The sequence below is a fragment of the Xiphias gladius genome, chromosome 21 (assembly GCF_016859285.1).
Source record: "Xiphias gladius isolate SHS-SW01 ecotype Sanya breed wild chromosome 21, ASM1685928v1, whole genome shotgun sequence".
In the NCBI taxonomy this organism is placed as follows: domain Eukaryota; kingdom Metazoa; phylum Chordata; class Actinopteri; order Istiophoriformes; family Xiphiidae; genus Xiphias; species Xiphias gladius.
Window position 1 is genome coordinate 29,242,055 of NC_053420.1, and position 25,469 is coordinate 29,267,523.

Here is a 25,469-nt window from a genome sequence, read left to right on the forward strand (position 1 = left end):
TTAGATAATACCTTCAAAGACCGTCGTAAACAGGGAATTTCACCCCAACAAATATGAATAGGCTGAAAAAAAACAACTACAACGACGAAAAAAAGATTCATTAACTAAACTTTACAGATCATGGATTTAATGACTAATAATTCTTTGCACGAATACGATTATGGTCTTGTGATTTTTTTTTGATGATTTTTACTTGCAGTTTATTTATTTATTTAAAGACAGAGAATATTTCCAGAAGATATCAAACAATATCAATGGGAAAAAAATCACTTTCGCCAACTATTACTGGGAGGATTTTCATATTTTCCATCTTCTAAATGCAGGGTGATGGCCCAAAATCCGAAGAAGACAAATCCTTCACAAAAATAAAGCCTGTATATAAATATGTCATATTTTATTTACTCAGTTAATGGTTTACTTGTATTGTCTCGCAACGAAGTCTTCTCCACACTGCCAGGAAAGAGACTCTCTGAGGATCTGCTGAAGAATTTTAAATTTAAATAGACCGAGTTTACAAAAAATAAACTTTATGTCTATAAAAAGTGCGATGTTCGGTTGTTAAAAGCAAAAACTAACTCCGGGACAAAAAGTATAGAGGACATGACCTCAGAGTCCACAGTAGTCCTTTCTAAATGTCGCTGGCTTTGCTACGCTGATATTTTTCCGACGGCACCTGAACGCTGCATAACAGTGCCGGCAGAACATCGGTGGGTGGCGCAGTGTGCAAAGGGACCACTGCGCGGTGAGGGCTACACAAATAAACAAAGAAGAACTGTATCAAAAATGATGTAGAACTTGATTTTTAAAAGTTGCCCAACCACTGTAGAGTAATTTCATCCACCAACAACATTAAGAAAAGGTGTAAAAATGAACAGAAATAAGACACAAATAAAAATAAACGGCTGATCTTCCTATGTGTCACTGAATGTACAGCTCTATACGGCAAACCGTTCTTGGCTGGCGGAGGGAACGAGCTTGGTCCATCCCAGCTGCATCGGTGACGTCACCCTGCCGACAGTGACGATGTGGCCCCTCAGATCCGCGCGCTATTTTTAGCTCCAACCTCAAGGGCCGGATGGACAAACAGGGCAAACTGTCACTCACACCACCTGCCACAGTCGGGCGGGCGGCCAGGCACGTTGTCGTGCTAAAACTGCGTTGACCTTCATCAGGTGCAGGATCCAAATACTTCACCGTCCCCAAAAGACTTCTTCTGTATTGTTGGACAGCCGGGGGGCGGAGTAGAACACAAACATGCTTTCATCACGTTAGGGCCATACAGCTACTACTGGGAGCACAGATGTCACGTCCTCTGTATTGTGTCTGGGAGTGAGGGGATTTTAAAGCGGAACTCCACCAATTTTTACACACAAAAGTGAATTCACTTGTCGTGCGGAGTACCACTCACTCCGTGAAAATAGCAGTGCGATGTTTGTGTGGCTGTGGAGGGAGCTTTGTCAAATCTGATTGAAAAAAAAAACCCAGATGATGTCATCCGGGTTATCCTAGTTTGAGGCAGGAGACTACACACTTATGATAGAAGGCCCGTGTTACAAACTGGGACGAACTTACCAAGCAGGGAGGGTCTAACAAAAGTATGTTACTGATTGCATTATGACAAGGGGTAGGGTCCAGCGGGACCTAAGGAACGAGGATCGAGTTTCTGTTCTGCAATTACGCACAAATTACACATCTCATTGTTTTTAGACTCAATATATTTTACCTTGACTGTTTTAAACAATAAATAAAAAAAATGAATATATATATACATATATATATATATATATATATATATATATATATATATATATATATATATATATATACATAAATTCTGAACTCACCACCACATCTACCACATAAAATTCACAGAAAATGTGATTGATCATTTGAGTGAATAAATCAAAAATGTGGAAAAAATAATATATAAAGTTTTGTTTTGGTGGCTAGTCAAAAATGTATTATGAGGTGTGGGGTGTGGGGGTATAGAGGAACCTGGGCTCCTGACCTCTTTATTACTAAAATCCTGGCTAATGCCCTGCTTTTGGGGTAATCTTTGACCTACATTGATTATTTTGAAGATTATTCTAACCCTAAATACTATACAGTATAGTGTAACCCTAAACTTAACCAAGAAGAAGATAGAAACTACTTTACTACTTTGTCGTGAATGCAATTACAGTTATGGATTGGGAACACCAATTTTGTCCGCTTACTGCGGTCCTATAGGACTCTAGGACCACTTTGTAGAAAAGCCTAAGGGTGGTCATAAGGTCCTAACACTATTCCCCTTTAATTGTAGTCTGGTTCTAAGACAGCTTCAAGATAGAAATCAATAAGTATGGTTCTAGGACTCTAGGACCACTTACCTTATTCAGGCAAAAAAGCATATTATGGTGTGGGCCAAGGACTGTAGAACCACTTTTAGGTAAAAAAGCTATATAAGGACATTGCAAGGACTCTAGGGGCTGCTAAAAGAAAACCCTAGTGTGGTCTAGGACCCTAGCACTACATTTGGGTATAAAAGCCCATAGAAAGTATGGTTACTAGACTTACTCAGTCACTCACCTGAGACCAAGAAACTGCACTGTTTGATAAAGCAGGGACACTCAGAGGCCGCTCAGGTTTTACAGTATATCATTTTATTTTGCGTTCTCAACATCGTCACAGTACTAATTTTACATCAATAGGGTTTTGTCTACTTAGAAATGCTTAATAAAATAAGAGCACTCTTCCCTTCCCTTTGACTTTAAAAGTGGGCCGTGAGTGTGAGAGAACAGGATCGACTCAGGAAAGAAGTCCGAAGCGGTGTTAACTGTGTAACAGTTGGCTGTTCATCTCTAGATCCTATGATAATACAGTCCTGTCGGAGGCAGAGAGAAGCAGTTTGATGATTATGTAAATACCAGAGGGGAGCAGGAATGCACCTTCAATGTAACTGCAGACATGGAGTAGTAGTAGTAGTAATAATAATAATAATAATAATAATTTACAGACTATTTACATATGTTTTCTCATTCTTTACGTCCCACCCACCCTTAAAATGTTTCCTCCCTTTCAAGCCCTATTTACCTCATCAAGTAACATTAGATTTCCCAAGATGGATTTGCTATTTACACTAAGCAGTATACTGCAATGTGTTTATACTGTACAGTGAAAATAGAGGTGAAATGCATGCCGGAGTAGAATGACACAACTTTAAATGAAAAGACACACTAGCAGGCCAGAAATCATCTAAATGTAAACAAGCATCAGTCAGAGAAACCAAAACTACATTGAAAGTTTAGGGTCTAGTCAAGCCCACTGCTCAACAGAATGACACTTAAAAAAAAAAAAAGAAAGGAAAAGAAATAATAAATGGTAGGCATCAATGGCATGCAACAAAGCACCTCACACAGAATCTGGACAGGTTTCACAATAGATCAGTCTTCCGAAGGAGCTGGAGGTTCGTGACTGGAAACACATTGATTAGACATCCTTTGGAGAACTATCAAGATTTTAATAAAGCTAAGCTTCTTTTTGGCTAGCGTCTGCACCATTAAAATGTAATAACTAGTTAGTGATCAGATGCTGGTCTGATGACAGAATTTCTGATTGGTCAACTGTGGGGTTGCAGTGGGTTGATTAAATTTGGTCCCCAATCTATTTGGTATAAAACTGAAAGGTAATGACCACGCAATATTGGCACTTTCTTGACTCTGTAGAACAGACACTGAACAGAAATTAATGTGTTAAAAGTGGCATATTTGAAAGATCGGAGTCAAATATTAGGTTCTAGAGTAACCTATGGTGCATAAAGTACTGCAAAAATCATTTTGAATCGTGAGAGATTTTTTCAAAATGGTACCACTTTCTAATAAGACACCATTTATAAAGAATTTATAGGTTGTAACCAATGGTTTCATTAATGCAACTAAATAATAATGTGTTATAGATCAGTAATTCTTTAATAAGAACAACATATGCATTGCCAGGTTGTGAAAAATCCCTCCTCCAGTGAGGTTTTCCTCAAAGTTGTTTTGCAGAAGTGGAAAGCCACTCAGATCCTGAAGCATCTTGTCTTGGGATCAATGTAGTAAGTAGCAGATGTCCTAAACAACCGCCAATGTCAATAAAACATATAGCATTTACTGCGAGAAACGGGGGAAACCCTGCCCAGCACAGTACATGCTCTGATTTTTTAGCTAGCTCTTTATTTCATCATGAAGACAGTTTGACCACTTATAGCTGCCCCATGGAGTTTCCTCTAAATATATTTATGTTTACATTTAGCATTTGTGTATGCAAAAAACAAGCGTGTTGTGTGCATTTTCTTCCTCCTGAAACATTTACAAAGTCTATTTTTTTGGTATATTTCACATCGTGCGATCTTTACATCAGAGTCTGCTATTTTGCAGTCTTCTTCACCGCCTTTGCCAGCACCTTGCTGTGCGTCCTTTGCCGTCTGTCGATCAGTGGACCAGTGTTCAACCGGGAAAACAGGCCCTGTGTATTGCATCCTCCATGCATTCGCGCGCATGTGTTTTCTGGTGTGCATGCGCAACAGAAACAAAGCAGGGAGCCACTTGTATGAACATTGCTCCACAGTGTTACTAGTGGTCAAGAACTGATCATCACTGTATTTAAAATCTATATAACAGCAGACTTGATGGATTATTGGGAATGATAAATAACTAACATTTATAACAGTTAATTTGCTGCAGGATAAACACCAGCCTAGCAGATTTCTTCAGAACCTGGCAACCCATAAGGTGTACTTGTGAATAGCTTATTACGGATGAATAATGCATCAATAAAGGATTTAGTAACTATTAATAAAGTGGAAAGTTAATTAACTTAATTGATTAATGAATTAACTTAGTTACAACTTATGAACCCATAATAAAGGGGGCCTTATTAGAAGGGGGTACCTTGAAAACTTGAACCTTTGGGAAAAAAAATAGGCCTATTTAAGAATACTGATCTACCGGATATCACTTGACAACAGTAATGTGTGAGCCATTGACAGAGACAGATGATAAATATGAAGATAAGAGCGCTCCATTCTTTGTACTCAAAGCTGTCTGTCAATTATCACTTTGATTTCCATTTGACAGATTACATCTCTCATCCCGCCAGCTGTAACACCAATTTTTGTTGGCAAAGAGCTTCCCTCTGACAGCTGTGATAAGGTCCATCTTTAACTGCTGTTGTACACTGAGATCCATTAAACTACTGTGTGTGGATCAGGAAAAGATACAGATTTGGTTATCCTCTGGAGTGACACAAATACATAGTTGACTTCAGTTAGTTGTAATTAGAGAAGTCAAAACTATTCTACCATTCATTTTCAACAACTGTCACCTGTAACTCTGATATAGTTTGGGAATACACAATAGTTAGAAAATAGCCTCAAAATACATTGTTACATGCAATTATTTTCTTTGACATTCTTTATCAGTGTGGAAGGTAAAGTCCTTCCAAATCAATGTGGATACTTGCACTTCACTGATACATAGAGGAAGAAATGACAAAGGACTCTGGGGGAGGGGGGGACAAAACTAACAGAATTAAACCAAATGGAACAACCAACAGATTGCAAATGCTCTTAGACAAAAAAGTAAATACATATTGCACAAGTTAAAAAATCCATCTCATAGTCTTTAAGCAGATACAGACTAAATTCTGCCGCTGATATCAACTAAGTAAAACAAGTGCTGTGTCTATAACTTTCAACAGAAAATATGCTCCAGCACACCAGCCCTCTGCCTCCGCTCTGCACGCACAACAGATACTTTGCACAGGATGACTGGGAGGTACAACCAGCCATCCCATAATATGTCAGAAAGATGATTGATATAAAACTGCTGTTTGTGGCGAGTGAAGCGCAAGAGTGCTATCACCATCACAAAGTGATAATTATTGATTTCTGTACTCTGGCATCTGTGTGGCTCCGAGAAAAAGTCTGGTCAAGGGAGTAAGCAGCACTGCGTGATGTGCTCGCTGCTCAAGAGACGCATGGGGAAATTAAAGAGGGACAGGGCACACTCAGCCAGCTGAGAGTTTCCATATTAGGAGAGACACTTGGACAGTCATGTTGCTGTTTCCCTGCTACACAGTTTGCACAGACTCCTTCAGTTTCCATGAAAACATCGCAATCCTCCTCCTCCCTCTTCCTGTAGAATGGACTTGAAGAATCCTCCCAGGTTGCAGTAGAACATATAGGGCATTTCTTTGTATTGTTTATTGGACTCTAAAAAAATAGTTAAAAAAATAAAATGACGGTGGATGAGCAGTCGGTACTGAAGAGCTGACATTCCGAAAAATCTGTTTGCTCACTGTGGCTTCCTTTTTTCAGAGCAGGAGAGACGAACCTGAACCAATGAAGTGCAATGGATAAGACTGTACGCAAGCTGGTGTGCACCAGTCTTCAACAATCTTAACAGAGTTCTAACTCAAAGGCAACCATATACAGTAGTATTCCAGCTTACTGAATCACCTAACTAATAAAAGCCTTGATTGGTTTCTTAACAGTGAAACTACGCCACCTATGTGCGGGTATAATACTAAAAGTTTTTAACTGATACCATTTGTTCTGTAATAATAATAATTGTAATAACAGCTGATATTATCATTTTTACAAAATACTATGCACAATATACATAAAGCGATTTTTGTGACTAAATTAGTAAATGCTTCAATAATTGGCACATTTATCACTGCTAACAGAGATATCACAGTGCACTGTGAGCTACCGCTACATTAAATACTTGTACAGCTACTGCTGAGGCTGACCGTCTGTCCGTCTGTCTGTCTGTCTGTCTGTCTGTCTGTCTGCCTGTCTCTGTTCAGCCAAACCACCCTCACACTAGATAAAATTACTTCGTAGACATTAAAGTCGAGGTTACTATTTACTTTTTGTGTAAAATACTAGTAAGTGAGATATCTGATCATGTTCTTTAGTTTACTGAGGAAAAACAGTAATTATGGTCTTTGTGCATGCTCTTGCGTTGTTGTCTGTTGCTCTTGAAGGAGGCAGACATGATCTATGACCTGAAATGAAATGAAAGGACCACCAGGAAAATAAATGAGTTTGGGTTGAATAAACTGCCCAAGAGATGAGCGTAACAAAAGCTGAGGAGACATAGGATCTTGTCTGACTTCACATCCTCAGACCAGCGATGCACGGTGCAACCGTCTCATCGGCCAAGAGCCTCGGAGGAAAAATCAAAGTTCAGTCAGAGAGCCCAGAGAGGCCCCCGTCAGCCTCACACCACTGTACTGATGCCGCTGTGTTTGGGCTTGGTGCTGCTGGAGGCCTGGGACGGTGGTGGCGGCGGGCCATGGTGGTGGGGGCCATGAGCATGTTGGGAGGAGTGTGCCGGGTGGCTCCCATGGCCGTGCTGTGTGTGAGGCGGGTAGGGTTGCTGCTGGCCGTGAGATTGGGGCGGGTGGAACTGGTGCGGAGGGTGTTGCAGGTGGGCTGGTGGGTGGTAGTGGTGGTGGTGGTGGTAAGGTGGGGGGTTCTGGGTCATGTGGCAGAATTGGGTGTGCTGTGGGTGCATGGGGACTGGCGTGTCCGACTCAACCCGGGCTGTGTGGTGCAGGTTGGCGGGGTGTGGGGTGTGGGAGATGAGGGTGGGGTGCAGGGGCTGAGGGGTGGGGCTGGGGGACTTCACACGCCTGGTGCCAAACAAAGATCCAAGCAGAGAGGAGGAGTTGGGCAGGGACTGGCCACTGTGGCGGGACGGGCAGTCTCGGCTGGAGGGGGTTCTCCGCCGCATGTGAGGACTGTTAATGATGGACCCCTGAAAGAGAGAGGACGGTCAGAACACAGCAGACACACAGCGGGAAGTCTACTTTTGCTATCCAGTGGGAAACAGCAGAAGAAGTCAAAATATACCTGCTGCGGATTCAAATTTCAGCAAGTTTTTGCAGACAAAAGACAAATCTGTGGATGTGTTAACACACAGATTTTGGCTTCTGCAGTGTGCACAGCCTTGTCAAATTCTTCAAACAGCGGAACTAACTGGATCACCAGCTCCAGCTGATCTCAAATCTCGTTTGACTGCTTCTGTTGCCTTGTGGAAAACCGTCTCCATTTCCTTTTCCGGTTCACTGCCTTTGTTTGTCTATCCACGCTAACATCTCACGGTTGACTCTCTCTAAATGGTTTGGAGGCTCAGCTTGCTGAGCTTGTGAGAGTCTGTGGTATCTGCACTGTCATGAACAGACAAACAGCTTCCAAGTCTTCAGACTCTCTCTCTCTGCCCGCTGACACCTATATATGTATGTATATCTGGTTTCCACGTTTACAGCAAGCTATGCAATTTTCATGTGAATTTACAGACTGTATACAGTACACACATTCGTCTGTATTACCATTTTTCAGCTGACAAGTTTAGGTTCAGTGTAAGTGCACTACTGACTATGAGAACTCAAAGCATAGTAACACAGAATAACATGATAAATACAGAACAATCAAAACAAAGGTTCATATTAAAGAAATGAAGCGGATATTTCAGAGCCATGCAGTACATGCAAACTGAACTGTGCATAGATGACTTAGAAAATCAAAAAGAGTCTTGAGTTATGATGTGCTGACTTGTTTCCACAAATCAGTACTTAATACGTTTGACTAAACTGAGGTCGTAGTCTGACCCTTGCAATGATTCACACATGAAATTCTGAAGAAATGTTTATTATTATTGATATTGTTGAACTATGGAGAAACTGTGTTTTTAAGGTTTCAGTTATTTACTCTGCCATGCATTATACTTGGATTATATCGGTGACAGGAGTGTTCCTTTTTTATAAATGACCACAATATCAAAAAAAAATTGATTATAATCCATCGATACATACTATATTATTACACGTACATCTTCCTGTAACGTTTCATAGCATTAGCAGCATGCAGAGGTTCTAGTAGTGCTAGCATCCTGCGAGTGGAACAGTGAGTGCTAAAAGGTTAAATGAGAAACCCTAAACAGTATGAAGCGCATATTGCCAATAGTACACAGCTTCAGATTCACACTAGCACTGACAAACTGGAAAATGTAGGCTTGTGTCAAATTATCAAAAATTAAATCGAGCCAACTCAGTTAACCACATACAAATGGCCCTGTTCACACAGATGGTCTGGCTTGTGAGGGTGTAAGTTTACATGTTCTGGTGCCTCCATGCTTAGATTCTTTCACTGCAGTAAACTGGTGCAACAATAAAAAAGGAAAGGGGAGGAACTTCGTGTCAAGGTCAGGGGTCAATAAAAGGAAGCAGCGCGATTTGGTCGCCTCAAGCTGTGAGCATGCAGTAGCCTGAACTGACATAGCAAGGCCAGGTTTACTTGAGTGAACATAAAAAGGACAAAATTCAGAAAATGGCTAAAAAGCTAACCAACTAAACAAGAGAGGATGACTCAACGGTGACAGTTTAACATCAACACAGAGCAGCCCTAATTTGAGTCAGGACTATTATTAGTCGTGCCATGCTGTGTACATGAAGGGTTAACATGTGTCAGCCACAGAGTATCATTCCTGTTCAGCCCAGTGCATGCATAGTGTCCGAGGTGCTCACAACAAAAACACCACCAAAGCAGAAAAGAAAACTCAAAAGTACAAAGAAACAATAATACCATAAAGGCAGAGCATAGCTCAACATCATTTGCATCCCACTTACTTCCATATTGCTGTCTAGTGATCCTGCACTGCTGCGTCTCCCACGCTTGCCTGCCCAGAACATGTAACATGACACATTAGAAATGCCCGGTTAACGTGAAGGTTTCACATATCCCTCTGTCTAGTATAGGAGGGCACTAGCACCCTAAGGTGACAAAGGCGGCACATGACTAACTAGCAGCAGACTGTCAGTGGGGCAGAGGGAGGTGAATAAGGACTAAAGGAAAAGGAAGAAACGAGTCACTGCTACAACGCCACAACAAAGTCAGCCTCTGGGATAACTCTAGCTTGATAACTTCTTTAGGTGTCTAAATAGCAACTGGAGGTACAGCTGGCAGGAGACCTTCCCATTAGTAAAAGACTTGCAATCTTGCTGCATTAAAGGGATACCAGCAATTTAGTATTTCACGCCCCTTAAATTGCAAGTATAAGAGACAGATTAAAAAAAGAATGGTCAAAATCAAAGCAGTAGAGGCCGAGGTATCCTGAATGTTCTGAGTATGAGTCTCAGCCCAAAACCACTGAATATACATTTCCCATAACCAATAGTAACCAGTATTTTTCATTTGATTTTATTTGACTGGTAAATGATCACAACTTTCAAAGTCCACGCCTCCAGTTTCTAACTTTCTGTTAAATATTTTTCGTCTCTCAAGCCAAGGTGAGGTTAGTCTGAAGACATCACAATGACTTCAACAGGGTTATTTTCTTCAATTTGACAGACCTAATCCAGAGCCACAGAAGACACTTTTCAAATGTTTTCACAGGCTGAGAAGTACTCCCCGTGACTGGTAAACCTGGGTACAATTCCCCCTCAAAGGCAGAGGAAGCTGTATTAATACCAGTCACCTTTACGCACACCAAAGTCAAGTGCAAACCTTGTATATTTAATTTTTAGGACGCTGTGTGATCCTTAAACAACTCTGAAAGAAAATATAGACCTCAAAAATCCAGTACTGATTGGAGGCAACTCTCTACACCCTGTCTGAATCAACCACACAACATTAATCCCTCTCACTGCTAAGACGCTCCAATCGATCGCAGTGACCTACATAGCACTGCCTCCTCCCCCCGCTGGTGACGCAGGATTATCAGTTGATAGCCTTTTGTAAATTATACCTTGGTCCATTAGCAAACACTCATCTCGTCTCCTTGCTTCACTGGCTTCATGGCTCAGAGACTCTGCATGAGCAGGTCAGTTGCAGTGGCTACCACCCAAATTAAAACTGTACAGGAACAGGAGCTCAGCCTCTTCCAAGTTTCCAAAAGACTTAATATTCAAAAAGAGTGAATAGTATCATGCCAGCATTCAGCTCAGGTATACACTGTACTTTGCCTAGCAGAGGGATGAGACATGAGAGATCGTGTTACCATGGCCACCCCTGATTGTACCTGCATCTGAGAGGTCACGTAGGGAGCTGCTGAGGGCGCTCCTCTTCAAACCTTCACCAATGGCATAGCTGTCGTCAAGGCTGGCTCGGCTCAGGTTGCCGTTTCCCGTTTCCTTCTTTAACCCCGAACTCTGGGATATGCTGGGCCTCACCACCCCCTTCTGTTTTTCTAGCTCAGCTGTCCAAGGGAAACATACACCATTCAACCAAAACATTAATGCCTGTGTGGTGAATGGTGTATATGTATATATGATGTAACAAGTATTAATGTTGCGGCTGATCGGTGGATACAAAGTTGAAACTGATCTAGATGTTCACATATGATATTTGCATCAAGGTGAATGAGTCAGATTGTATTAAATAATGCCAAATATCCACATAAAAAGGACATTTTTGCTCACATTCTATCCGATACTTCTCCATCTCTTGGACTTCAGCAATTGATTCTCGCAAATCATCAGTAAACTTTTTGCGGTCCTGAGGATTGGGCGCATTGAAGTTGATGAGGACTTTGATGTCAGCTCCGGGAATGGCTGAGGTCAGGCGGACTCCATTGGGATAATCTAAAGAATGACAATATCAACAGTTTAAGCCCTGTCCACACAAAATACAGCTCACTAGGGAAGTCTATGTCAATAAGGGTTGTTTTAATCTCTACGGAGCTTATGCCAACCACAAGGGTGTAATTAAGCTTCCAACAAAATATTTGTCAGATTGTTTTACAGTGTCTGAAACCTACCCCTCCATACCTTGCCAAGATCAGAATTGGGCATCCAAAACTTTTTGTTATTTTCAAGTGCAATACCATAAATGTATGAAAGCTTGTGCTGTTGTTTGTAAAAGTCACTGCGTACTGCCCCTTTCTATGAAAGCAAGCTTTTTGCCCTGTGTTTAAGTGTGGCGTTTCAAAGGAGCTATAAACAAGTTCACACAGACAACACAGACTAGCTCATTTGAAGCATACTTAAGCCTACACAAACATCTACATGGCACTTACACTGATTCTCAAAGAGTAGCACTTGCATGCCATAAAGTGAGAAGGACTGCCGAAAGCTGTATGTCACTGAGTTCTTCTTCTTCTGGAAAATTTTAGTGACCTGTGAAAAAAGCATAACATATGATGTGGTTCAGACTCCTTCAGTGGGATGCCCTATTGTGTTGTCAATGTGCTGGAAGAATAGTGTCTGCTGTACCACTAGCAGGTCATTAAAGAGGAAGATCTCCCTTTGGTGCAGGCCCAACTTCTGTGGTTTGTTGGGGTCGGGCACTTCAAAAAGTCTGCAGTAACAGACCAGTCTCCGGTGGGGTAGGGATAGTACCTGGACACACAATACACCATCATTTCTGAGTTGGTCTCTTGTTGCCTCACAGAGGGCTTTCAAGGTACTCATGAGCAAAAATATAACTTTGTAAAATCCACAATGATAACATCTGTTTCATAAAGCCTTTGGGTATTTTAAAAGTATTTCCACTCAACCCTGAGTTGTAGATGAAAGAAAGAGTAATACTTACACAGCCCAGACCATGGTGTAAAGAGCCAATCTATGGAGTGAGAGATACATACAAGAGTCATTGTACAGGGATCAGTTAACACATACGAGAACTTTTAAATTCCCATTACATCAAAGAAAAGAAATTCCACTTAATGTTCAACAAGAAATACGAGCCAAATTTAAAATCTAGAAAACTAGTTTTATGGACCACAGAGCACACATCTAAGTGTCCTTTCAATATGTTGTGTCTCCAGTTTGTGTCAACCGTAATGGCCATGATACTGTCAAGGTCCCTTGGACTGCTGCTGATTTGGGTCGCTAAAGTGGAGTTAATTTGATGAAAAGGGCATTAATGGGGCAAGGGTGGGGTTCCAAGTGAACACCTTCAAGATTGTTGGGTGTGAGGCTGGTAATCTTATTTTATTATTATAGTGCTTGTCAGACAGCACTTTTTCATGGCTGGCACTTAGGGCAAAAGACATATTACAGTCATTCAGCATGAAGGTCTCTGGCCCTGAAGAATTAAAGTGTCACACAGTGAAGAAAGTAGGTTCAGGTAAAGAATGCTTTCATTTTTTTTACTTTTTAGAGAATGTTGGCTGTGATTAAGCTTGTGCTCTCTGTGACAGCTTAGAGGTACATACAGTAATTTGGTTCTGCGTGCTCCTGCTAAATTCAGGTCTTAAATAAAGGGGAGGATAAAAGTAGTCACACTCTACAGGCAGCAACCCAAGGGCAAACTCAAACTTACCGGCTTTTTTCCAACAATTAGTTTTTCCACTTTTTGAACCTGGGACACATGGTCTTCATTAGTCTTGAGCTCCCGCTTCCGAATCCGCTCATATATCCCTACCAGCATCTCTCGGGGGATGTCCTCCCCATCATCCACTCCTGAGGATGAGAGTAAAAGAGAGAGAGAAAAAGAGAAGGATTAATGATTAACTCACAGATTTATGAGGGTTGATGAACTCCTGAATTTACTTTCAAACTGCAGTGCTACACATATTTCTCACAGCACAGACATAAATGTCCTTCAGAGCTCGCTGAGGATGAGTATTTGTCCTCCACTCAATACTGTACTTTAATTACTGACACTCCAATAGGCAGAGAAATGAGTTAGCCATGCCACAAAGCCCCTCTTAATACCCTCAAAATCTGCTGAGGGCAACGAAAAGCCCTTTGCCGCAAAAACAAAGCATGATCCCCCCCACATACACACACACACACACACACACACACACACACACACACACACACACACACACACACATATACACACACACACCTTTAAATTGAACAAAAGGTGAATATTTGAGATGAGGTGAATATTTATCCTTGGGGCCACACAATAAATCTCAAGAGAATGTATAGAGTATATAGAGAATATTTTTGACAGTAAGGTGGACATGGCACAGGGAGGAGGAACAAAGTACCTCGAAGGTTCTTAACAAAGTCCTCCAACTTCATCTTCCTCTCAGGCTTGACATTGGGGCTGTACATGTCTGTGTTGAGGAGGATGATGGCAAAGGCCAGGATGAAGATGGTGTCAGGGTTCCTGAACTGTCGCACCACACCAGGGTTGCAGATGCAGTAGCGCTGGCTGCGAAGAGGATATTGGACACAGAATCTTTAGAAGTCAAATTGAACTGAACTGAATTTATTTTTGCAAAGAAATCAATATATATTTTCTTGGTTTGTGTTTTGACTTATGGACTTATTTGGTCAAAATTGCAATTACCAAAAAGAAGAAATCTTATTCATTTTCCAACTGTAATAGAGCCCCCTATATTACTGTGGGTTAGTGTGGGTTAATAGGTTCCAAAGGTAACTTAACGTAATTTAAACTTCCAATCTTTTGTTTGAATTAACAAACAAAAAGTAATCTCTAGTGGGAATCAATGCTGAAATTAGCATGCTAAGCTAACTAGCTCACTCAACCCACTCAGAGGCTCGAGGCTGACACACAGTTTCCACAATTAAATTCCAAAACTGTTTAATCTGATTTTTAAAATTTGTAAACTAGCTGTACTTTCTTACAAAAGTCAGTAGAACTCAAATCTCATTTTTCACTTTGTGTTAGAAAAAATCTGGGCATGCTGTAAAACAATGCTAGCATTAGATCTGACCGAACACGGGAGACAAAAAGTTAGTCAGTCAACAAAAAAGCATCAGTATGAAGACTTCTCTTCAAGGCATAATAAATCAGTAAGCTTCCGGTTTAGTGATTAGTTCCACTTGTGGGCAGAGGTATCAGTGTAGATACTGATATTGAGCTCTCCACTGTCTGAGCTGTGGTCATATACATCTAAATAACGCCTCAAGTAGCCTCAAGTCAAAAGAACAATGATCCAATACTAGTGAGTGAAGATATCAATACAGTCTGCAGATATCAAACACAACAGCTTTCTGAGTCACCATAAAGTGAGCTCGTGATCATATCTGTAGTGGGCTGCAGGCAAGTGCCAGATGATCAGTTATCGTTATCTCCTCAATGTAACAGTGACTGTGGTGTTTACTGAGGCCAAAATGTCCTTGCTCAGTGCTGATCGAAGCTAATTCTCTATGTGTATGAGGTCACCAACAACACAATTAACTACAAATTATTTTCTGCAATGATCTGGTTGAACAAAGTCTCGATTTTAAATGGCTTTCCACTGCTCCACTGATCTCAGCCCTGAGAATGTTAAAGGAAGACGGTGACTTTTTGCTGTCACCTCTGTTTTAGAGGATAATGATGTTTTTGAAACTGTGAAAAGCTAGCTTGTGCTAACCATTAATCATACACGCTGTATAAACACTAGACATGGCATTAAAAAACCCAATAATGACCATCCTGTTGGTTGGTCTAAGATCATTAAGACCCTATTTGCAAAAACATCACTTTATTCCTCCTTGCTGTGGAAAAACTACATGACCTGGGGTGATAATTTTCATGATCCAGCCATCACTAAGTCTAAGCGGGCTTGGGAGATAAAGCCATTTCATGTGTTTTGTACCTAGCTTTCAATGGAGCTTCTTACCTGTAGGCTTCTATCAGCCTCTCAACCTTCTGTGCTTCTCCCTGGACTCTGATGTGAGCCTGGAATTTCCTGAGCGCTTCGTCCAGCTCCATACCTGAGAAGTCCATTTCATCCACCACACAGCTGGTGAAAAACACACAGTGACCAGTGAAAAGCAGATCAGTTTGGATAGGGAAATATAGAATACTGTGTGCAGGCATATGCATGCAATGAATATCAAAGCTCTTACAAGGCCGTGAAAAAGTGAACATTTTTCATTAAGGTAAAATAGGAGAGCCATTTGATAATCATTTTTATGATAACCCATCTAAATTGGTACATGCTGTTTCATATATACAGTATTTTTTTTTTTTTAATTCCTTTTCTAAAGCACTCAACATATTTGTTTTCCACACCTTACTTACAAATATGAGAAATATATTATTAACTCCCTGCCCAGTCTGTGTCAGTTCAGCTCACCTGCAGAGCTGACACCCCCCTCTAAACTCCATAATCAGCCTACATCAGTCTAATGTTAACTGGAAGACTGACGTTTGAATGTCTTTGTTGATCATCTGTGACGTGAAAACATCAAATTTCCACACAGTCAGAGGAAGGAAGTCCTGATCAGAGCTCACTCTGTTTGTATAGTTTACAGCCTGCTATGCTGTTGCTCCTGCATTCCTCTGTGCACAATTTTTTTGGCCACTCAAAGAACTCCACAAGTATAAAGTATGCACACGTTTAATTTATTATTGCCTTATTAAATTGTTATCGCTAACAAGTTAGCAAGGAGTTGTTTATTTACTCATCCAGTATACAGGGTGCAATATTAGCATTCATTTGGAGTTGTGTTTATGGTAATGTTAATATAGTATATTGTAATATATGTATGGTATGGTAATCACTGTCCTTTTAGCTCCGTTTTGATGTTCATCAACTCCTGAGAAAAATATCTTGCTCTTAGTTGCTAAATGATCCATTATTTTCTTCGACTGGTCACTAACTTTACCTATCTGCTGTTAGGTGCTGGGTAGGGGGGGTACAATGAATTTATAACAGTTTCTTTTTTTTTTTTTTACTGAAAAAAGCTGCCTACTGCTGCTGGAAACAATGTTGATGACAGTGGTGAGGCTGAAGCAAACTGTAAAGTAAAAGGCCTTAAAACCAACACAAAAGCTCAAAGCTGCTAAAAAGCTCCATAGAGCTGAGGAGAAGTGCAGAGTTGGGTGGGTTCATCACAATAATCAACAAATTACAAGTATTAATTTGATCCATTGTTCATATACAATTATTGATTTGTGCAGCTTTAATGCAGAACTTTTACTTGACATTGAACATTTTTTTTGCTATGATCGTAACACTTTCAGTCAAATAAAGGACGTTCTTTTTACTGAAGAGGGGATTGTTACTTAGCTCGCCAGAGCCCTGATACCTCGATACCTTGCATGTCAGGAATTATAGATGTTTTTGAAAGGAACCCTTTAGATATGCCTGTCAAACTGACATTGATGGACCTTTCTTGACCTTATCCTCCATTGAATCTCAATGGGCTCTGATAGAGCTGGTTTGCTTCAAGTGTGATTCAGATAAGTCTGTCCAGTCTAAAGCATAAAGGTGAGGTGCTATTTGAATGATGCAAAGAATCACTACTTGAAAATAAGAGATCTTTATGACTTCCCTTCCCTAATAAAAGGACTGCGGAATATAAATGGAATCAGTATGTTTATCTGAGCATCACAGCAACTTCCTGAGTGGATTCTATTTCTGTTTATTTCCTGGATGTAACTTGAGTCATTATGTAGTACTCAGAAACTCCAAAGACTGTTTGAATGATAGTAGATTGCAAACTGGCAACCTTTTTGCAACTAAATGATGAGATACAGGGAGGCAGATAATTCTGTGCACTGGCATAGTTGGCAAGTTATATCAAAAGCCTGTTTAGAGGATCTTGATGTTTTCAGGGTGATCCATCTGCACCTCGATCTGATCCATCTGCACATTCAAATACATCAAAAATTACACAGATATGAACCACTACAAACTCACTCAAGGACATCTCGGTTGAACTGCTTCTGTCTGTTACCCAGGAACTCCCCAATCATCTGCCTACTCAAGCCCTTCCTCTGAAGCAGGAAGTGGGCCACACCCACTGGAGTGTCTGGAACAAAGTTTCGCTCTATCAGATACTGGATGCCTTTTTCTGGTTTCCTAGAGACACAGGGGAGGGTAAAGAGAGAGGGACAGAGACAAAAACAGAAATAGTGAGGACACAATCCAAATCTGTGATTATCCCACTGCACTTCTGCCCCTAGCCAAATGTGTGTCAGCTGAGGGACAGGATTTAGGGTGGCAGGGAGGGAGGAGGTGGAATGGAATGAGGGCTGAGAGTGGGTAGGAGGGAGCTACTTTTTCTGGTGTTGATCACACATGATTGAAATAAACTTAATGGGCAGCTCTGAAAGAAACCAAATCCACAATCATCTATGATTAAACACAATCACACAGACTCAGGTGAAGATGAAGTGGCGCAGAATGAGTCAAGGGCTTGTTTGCACCTTAAGTAGAACGGGCAGATAGTTCTGTTTCAATCAACATCATGGCATATTTATTAAACCACAGAGTTTTATGTTGGGTTTTTCAACAAAAAATGTTCTCTAAACCAGACGTGATGGACCTGATTTAATTTACATAACCTCTTCATCCCTCATTGGGTATGTAATGTGTGATTGTGCAATTCAGAGGTTAAAATGTCCAATTAGTGTATCAGATTGTGTCTGGCTCTGTGTTGGTGGTTTGCTAATGAATCTTGTGTAGTGGACTGCACATACTTGTTGAAGAGGTTTAGGCCAATGCGGTAGTGCCTCTTGCGGATGATGTCATTGCTGAAAGCAGGCGAGTCCCAGCTGTTGCGAGTCTCTTTGTGGTACGTTTGCTTGCTGAGCGTCTGCTCCCTCAGACTGTCTCTGGACGAGGACTCAGAACTGCAGTTGATGGTGTCATTGGAGTTGGATGTACTGTTGATGCTGTCGTTGTCGCCGTCAGAGAAATCGGACTCCGACTTGCTCTGCCGGTTTGCAGTGCCATTGATGGCCAGATGGGCCTCCAGTTGTCGTGACCGATGACGGGAAGCATCTTCTTCTCTGGAAGGCCCACGGGGTGGCAAACTGTGGCTGATGTGTTTGGGGCTGCCCTGCTGGTTGCTGAGGCTCCGGTCATAGGCATTCTGTCTCTTCAAAGAGCTGCGGTCAGAACGATCACTCAGTTCCACTGAGCTGTCGCTGGGAGGCTCAATGGTCAGTAAGGGGAGGTGGTCTACCCGCAAACGCTGCTCTTGGCATTCTAAGGAAGGTGTACTGCGGCAGCTGGTGTCTGTGTCCCCTTTCTCATCCTTATGAGCCAGAGACCAATAGTCCTGGGAGGAGTTGAGGGAGCGCTGACGTAAGTCCGATTCTGTGCTGGAGGGCCGGTCTACAGACTGAGACAGAGGAAGGGGTGGTGACAATTCCTCTTCATCAATGTAAAGGGTGACATCGCTGTAAGATGCTGTCATCTCATCCAGTTTGCGGTGTTCTGAGGCGCTATGGGAGGGTTTCACATGGCAGCTAACCTCCCTGTCCATATCCTGCTGGCCTCTACCTGGCTCTGAATGACTATCGTCACCATGCAGACTGCGACAGTTTAGAGCGTCATCTATGGACTCAGCTAGAGATTTGACCTGCCTGGAAAAGGCATCTTCTAGTTCTGTGATAGCATCTGTGAAGTCGCTCTGTGTTGTGGGGGTCTTAGCCGGCACACCCATCTCCCCACCATGTTCTGACTGCACCAGTGCACCGATTTTGGTGCCATCATCTGTTAGCGAGACCTGCTTTCCCTCAAAGTAGGAGCTGTGGACTTTTTCAGGTCCTTCAAAGGAAAACTGCATTCTCATATTGGATAGGACGATCCGTCTGGACATACGGTTCTCAGACATAGAGCTTCTAAGACGCTCAAAGTTCTTGTTCATCTGATACTGGCGGAAGGCTGTCTGGATGGTACGGGCTGCATGTCGGGTTATGAAACGCCCACCATATTTACGCTCTAGCATCTCCACCTGCAGGAAGAGAAGGAGAGTCTGTGTACTGGGAACAGTCTAAATAATCCCTTAGCTGTGTTTTTTTGGTTATTCATCTTTGCAAATGTTCTCTGCAATGGAACAACTGGAGATAGTGAATTATCACATAAACCAAAGTTAAAACGGGGATGATGAACAATTTTTATGGAAGGTGCTGTATTTTGGATTCTGTAAGTTAGAATGATACTTTGGATCTTTTTAGTATGAAAAGTTACCACTCCTGTAGTCTTTGCAAGTGGATGTAAAAATTTCATTGATCACTGTTGACTTTTGTACTTTAACAAAACAATTTTTGCTCAAGGTCCATTTACTAGCTTTTTCGGGAGCTTTCAACCACAACTCACAATCTTCAACGGTAAATGAAGCATTGTAACTTGTCAATTGGATGGTTCAGTTGTCATCACGTGACACATGAAGTATGTCATATGTGATCTGAATGGCCACAGTCAAAGACTGGGCAAAAAACTGCCATTATAGCCTCTTCCTGGATACATCATACTGCCTCTCTGATCTCTCTGTAAGAGCTCTGTGTACATAGTCCTCAAGAAATCAAGCTTACAAACAGAGATACATTGGGGTCCAAGAGTCTGAGACCACTTTCCCTTTCACCAGAATGGTAAAGTGTTCTCAGACTTTTGTCCCACTGTAGTTTTGGACAGCCTTTCCTCGAAGCTATTCATATTTGTTACCCTCTTTTGTATACAAAAAAGTGGCGTAAGTGATTATGTGAACAATGAAAAAGTAGAGCTTTAGAGAGAAGTTCAAACTGTCCCTTACTTTCACACCTCTTAACAACTGACCAATTGTAGTGGGGTTAAATAAAGGTTTGTATGTTCCAAAAAGTTACAAAAAATTGAGACCCCCAATTCCTGTCACAGAGACGCATGGGGAAGGGGTTTTCAGCTGCTGACAGATGATCTGTCAAGTACTTCATTTCAAGGATACTGAAGCCCTTATGTCATGCAATGACAACTGAGCCATCTTAAAGAGAACTCAGCCAATCCATCTACTAATGAAGACCATGAGACGTAGTCGAAAGCTCTAAAAAAAAAAAAGCCCTGACAACCTGTGGCACAATGCAGTTTTTATCCTTATGGATAAACTTCTATAAAAACATTCATAGAAGTTTCTTCAAATTACTCCTGAAGCATTATACACTTCACTGGTTTTCATCAATATCAGTATATTTCAAGCAATTAGAGATTGGCAAAATATGGCAAAATACATATACAACTTCTAGCTGAGCACTGGAACTTCCAGTATAGCTCGATGAAGAGTATTTTACTCTAACTCCAACTTACAACCCCAGTTATATAAGTTGACAAGAGCTACTCTTTTTGGCCAGGAGAAAACTACAAATGTTTTACAGCTTTTTTTCAAGCCTACAGAGAGTGAGTGTTTGCTACTCAGAAGATAGATTTTGTGTGTGTGAGTATAAAACAAAAAATCTCAGTCTAGAAATTGCTGGAAAAAAGCCTATTTTCACCTGCCTACTAAAGTAAGACTATTACATTGGAAACATGGATTGGACAGAATGAGGAATAGTGCCACTGTCTTATCTGCTTTTGTCTGGTTAAAAAACTCAAGAGGAGTGAAGATGGCTTTTAAAAATGGCCAGAATTTAGAGTTTATTAAACTCAAACAGAACACCAGGGAAGATGGATAATGTTGAACTTTGATTGGAACCCAGTTTGAATGATAAACTCACAATAGCCTAAATAATGATAAAGAATAGCTTTTGAAAGAACAACCAAAAACAAGATTTAGAGGACAAATATGATTATAGTTGGGCACTGCAATGCTGTTGGACATAAATTAGTTTAGAAACAGTAAATACTTACTAGAAAATATGTACCAAAATATGAAGTGATTAATAGTGGGTGTTACAGTGTGTAAATAGCTTTTATTAAAAGAGTGATGAAATGACAGTGGAGTGTCCAGGGCTATATTACACTAGCTCCCTCTCTCAACCCTGTACCTTTTACACACTGATCCAGTTTTGCACCCATTGACACATGGTGTAAAAAAGCACTAATCATGTTTCCCTGCTCCATGTGAGGGCCAAAGAGGCCAGTGGACTCAGACCTGCCACAAAGAACATGGCCCATGATATTGAGTCTCACTACGAAAGGCTACAACTCTCTTAACAAGAGAACCAGGGTCCTTCCCATACAGACACAACTGTATAGCCATGAGGCAAAACCAGACTAGTATTATATGACTTGTATTTGACCGCCATGAGGAGATTGAGCCTAACAACAGCCTGTAGTAACAGGTAATATAGTAACCTTCAGGTTATAAAGTAGTTAAGGCCACATCCAGCAGACACAGAGCACAATTATCATTAATTTGGAGTTGTGTATTGAGTGAGCTGAAAACTTAAGTCCAATTCAAGAAAATTCACCAGTGAACAGAAACAGTAAAGTTTTTGCCCATACAACCACAACAATAAAATAAAGGAGACTAAATTGCTCAGTAGTGCTGAGGAGAACTGCAGAGTCAGGTGATTAATTACATGTGATTTTATATACGTTTCCTTTATCATGATTTATATCTATTGGAAAAATGTTTTTATTAATATTGTTATATCGTTTCAAACTTATTTCTCAGCTCTATATTAGATATTTACAAATGGAAGTTGTCCCTGTCTTTGTGTATCAAACCGCTCTCACCTGCTTATCCTGTAGGTCTGATGAGAGCTCATAGCTCTCTGACAGCGAGCGGGAGCGCTTGATTGCCTCCTCCTCTGCCTGCTTGCGGAGGATGGACTGGGAGTGCTGGAGCTTGGGTCGGCGGGGCCGCAGGTGGCCAGGCAGCAAGATGTGTCCGTACAGCTGGCTGTCCAGGTGGTCGGGGCCGAGCCCGCCACTGTGGGTCACTGGGACGCAACTGTAGCCACTGCTGGGGTCCACAGAGGCGCCCACCTCGCTGCCTGGAGCATCACCTTCCACACTGTTACACAGAGAGAGACACAAAGCACACTGGGTTAGACTGCTGAGTCATTTTCCTCAGGGCACCCATTGCTCTGTGTTTCAGCAAGAAGCATGTGAAAGATGGAATAAGTGAACTTTGATACTGCTGGCACGGTATAAATATGATTGAGAGAATTTATAGCAGCAGCCTGATCGCTGCCTGCTGTCTTTACACATTCCCTTCACAACATAGAAAGTACCTCAAATCATCCTAAGCAGCTATAAGACGGAACCAGTGTATCTTGATAAGCAGAAATTAAATTACTATGAATAAATCACGAATACCAAAGAGCCATATAAAGCAACAGTGAAATCACTATGCCTTAATCAGCAGCTCACTGTTTCAGCAAAAAAAAAGCAACACAATGTGAAGACTAATTAAAGCATGTGAAGCAGCGCCTTGAATATTAAGATCAATAAGGATCTTTGTGTATTCACAGGAACAAAAAACACTAACCTGGACAGACTGGATAAACCCTGACAGTGTTGAGCAACAGCCAGCCGTGCCATGCCACAGTGCAGCAGCTAAATGTCAACCACAGATCTATTCACTTCCTCCAACAACTCTTGGACTGTTGTGATTAGCTGAGAGGGCTTAAGTGCACCGCGCTGTTGTACCTGGAGACATCCCAATAACTACTGCTTTGAGGAATTAAAGCTGTTTTTACTGGAAGAACAGACAGAAACTTGATCTTACTGCTGAATGTGTGAAATAAGTAGCCGTCACTCTCCAGAGACACAAGCCTTGATTTGGAGAAGTCTAGCCTTTTTCTTTGTACAGAGGCAGATCTGGATGCCAATATAAGAAGATTAAAATGAATGTTATACTGTACATAGAAATTTAAATTAAATGCAGAAGCCAGTTCAGCAAAGAGCAATCACTGCCATTAATTATTACAGTCCGTGTGCTATATTGTCCATTTATCCAAGTGACTTATTATTGTGCTTATATAAAGTTGTGAGACTCAGAAGAGACAGATAACAAAAAGAATGAACAAAATTGAAACAGCAGATGTCAAGATGCTAATATTTTGTATCACAGGCTTTCTGTTAACAACACTAGGTCAAAACCTAGCACTGTATATGGCTGGACTGCCCTTTATCTGTTTGCCTCTCTTCTACTCTATGTGCTCACATATACAGTAATATATATATATATATATACAGCCAAATTTCTAATAAAGCTGTTCTCATTCACATGTTTTTATGTTGTCAAACAATGGAACAAGTATGAAATAGTCACTCAGCAGGAACGTTAGAAACTCACCCACATCTGTGTGAACTGCCGTGCGTTCAATTGAATGAGACACATGAGGTGTTCCTATGGAGGGAAAACCAGACCTCACGCTTGTGGGTCAATACTGCAAACTCTCTTCTACGGAAATTAGCTAAGGTTTGTCCAAAAAGACGCTAGATTTGTTGCTAGGCGCTTCTGTGAAGAAAAGTCGCTATAAGGGTGTGAAAAGTCGGTAAATCGACAGAGGCGACAAAGGCTCTAACTTGGCAACACTGCCTGTAAACAGGCCCCTGATGATGTAATAGAAACTGTTTGCATCTATTAATTTTGAAAGAGCAATGACCAATGGTATAACTTCAGCACTTAGTCACGCCACATTTGGCTGACCAATGATGTAGCTTTATCACTCACTCTGTCACGTTATTTTTTTTCCCTCCCAAGGTGAGTGAAGAGGTTTAGGCATGAAGTGTGATGATTTGTTAGGGTTTGGGTAAGAATATCAAGGTAAGCCAATCAGAGGCAGGGTAGCGTCGGGTCGCTGACATGTGCGTTTATAGGGCTGGCCCCACTATTTTGGTCCATCCAAAAAATTTTAGTCTCCAAGCCCAAACCAAGATAACATCAGGGTTCAAAAAGCAGAGCCACAGAAGACATTATGCAACTGTTTACATAGACTAAGTAGTACTCCTGTGTAAAATCAGTGGAGTGCACCTGTAAAAACCTTACAGATCAATGTATTTCATCACATTGATTGATAAAAAATCCAATATGGCAATAAAGTGGTCCTGCTCCTTGATTTGCAGCATTGCCCACAATGGTCTATAGGTGTATTTAAAAGTTGCAGCTACCATGGTATAAACAGTATGGCAAAATCCTGCAGCTGACAAATTCTTCATTTAATGGTTTATACCCTACCAAATAATATACAGTATGCATGCATATACTGTCGCAGTTATGGCAGAATCCCTGTAGACCTTTATAAAGGTTAGACTGGTATATTATTGTTATGTTCACTTAAAAATGAGTTTAGTTGCACACAGCATTAGTTTACAATGCCACCATCAGAGAGCAGAAAACAAAGAATCAATGTTACAGGGTACAGGCCTATTGTTGCCTGTGTATCATCTGACCTTGTATCAACAGCACAGTCTGAGAGAGAAAAATGTCTCCAATTCATTAAACACAGCCAGGAGTGAGGTGATACTTGTATGTAGTTATGGACCCAGACTTTAAAAACAACAACTGATTTCCTGAACTTCATCTTGCCAGTTAAAACATATGGTGGTAAGGTGAGTTTTTCTACCTTAAAGTAACTTTTTAGCAAAATAGGATCAATATAATTTCATTTTGTTTGTCATAAGTTGATGGATGAAATGGAAAGATTCAGAGCACGGACATCCATCTAGAGACATCTATCACTACATAACCTTGTGAAATACCTAAACCTCTGTGGGAGAATGTGCCAAGGTTGGATAACAAAGGCTAAAATAAAACCTTTAATAGGAAAGAAATTTAATGTCCAAGGTGCAAGGTGATAAATGCTGTCATTGGGAACATAGTTGCAGGGCTCTACTCCACCTCCTAGTGGGCTAAGTAGGCTGTTATCA

At 41.1% G+C, this 25,469-nt stretch overlaps 1 protein-coding gene across 6 annotated transcripts in view; it reads right to left on the bottom strand.

The window, feature by feature from the left end:
• Positions 1–2,620: 2,620 nt before the first annotated feature.
• Positions 2,621–25,469, bottom strand: part of iqsec1b (IQ motif and Sec7 domain ArfGEF 1b) — a 207,579-nt gene continuing 184,730 nt past the window's right edge. For 5 of the 6 annotated variants that reach the window (XM_040159455.1, XM_040159454.1, XM_040159460.1 and 2 more), the window contains 13 exons: positions 22,326–22,605; positions 18,371–19,632; positions 17,589–17,750; positions 15,561–15,683; positions 13,974–14,140; positions 13,292–13,431; positions 12,560–12,589; positions 12,241–12,366; positions 12,045–12,144; positions 11,449–11,610; positions 11,049–11,225; positions 9,658–9,707; positions 2,621–7,787 (listed from right to left, as the gene is read on the bottom strand). In XM_040159455.1, the coding sequence (XP_040015389.1) occupies positions 7,248–7,787; positions 9,658–9,707; positions 11,049–11,225; positions 11,449–11,610; positions 12,045–12,144; positions 12,241–12,366; positions 12,560–12,589; positions 13,292–13,431; positions 13,974–14,140; positions 15,561–15,683; positions 17,589–17,750; positions 18,371–19,632; positions 22,326–22,605 (3,319 nt within the window). In that variant the 3' untranslated portion in view covers positions 2,621–7,247. The remainder of the gene's footprint in view (positions 7,788–9,657; positions 9,708–11,048; positions 11,226–11,448; positions 11,611–12,044; positions 12,145–12,240; positions 12,367–12,559; positions 12,590–13,291; positions 13,432–13,973; positions 14,141–15,560; positions 15,684–17,588; positions 17,751–18,370; positions 19,633–22,325; positions 22,606–25,469) is intronic. The other variant, XM_040159459.1, reaches the window with a different exon arrangement.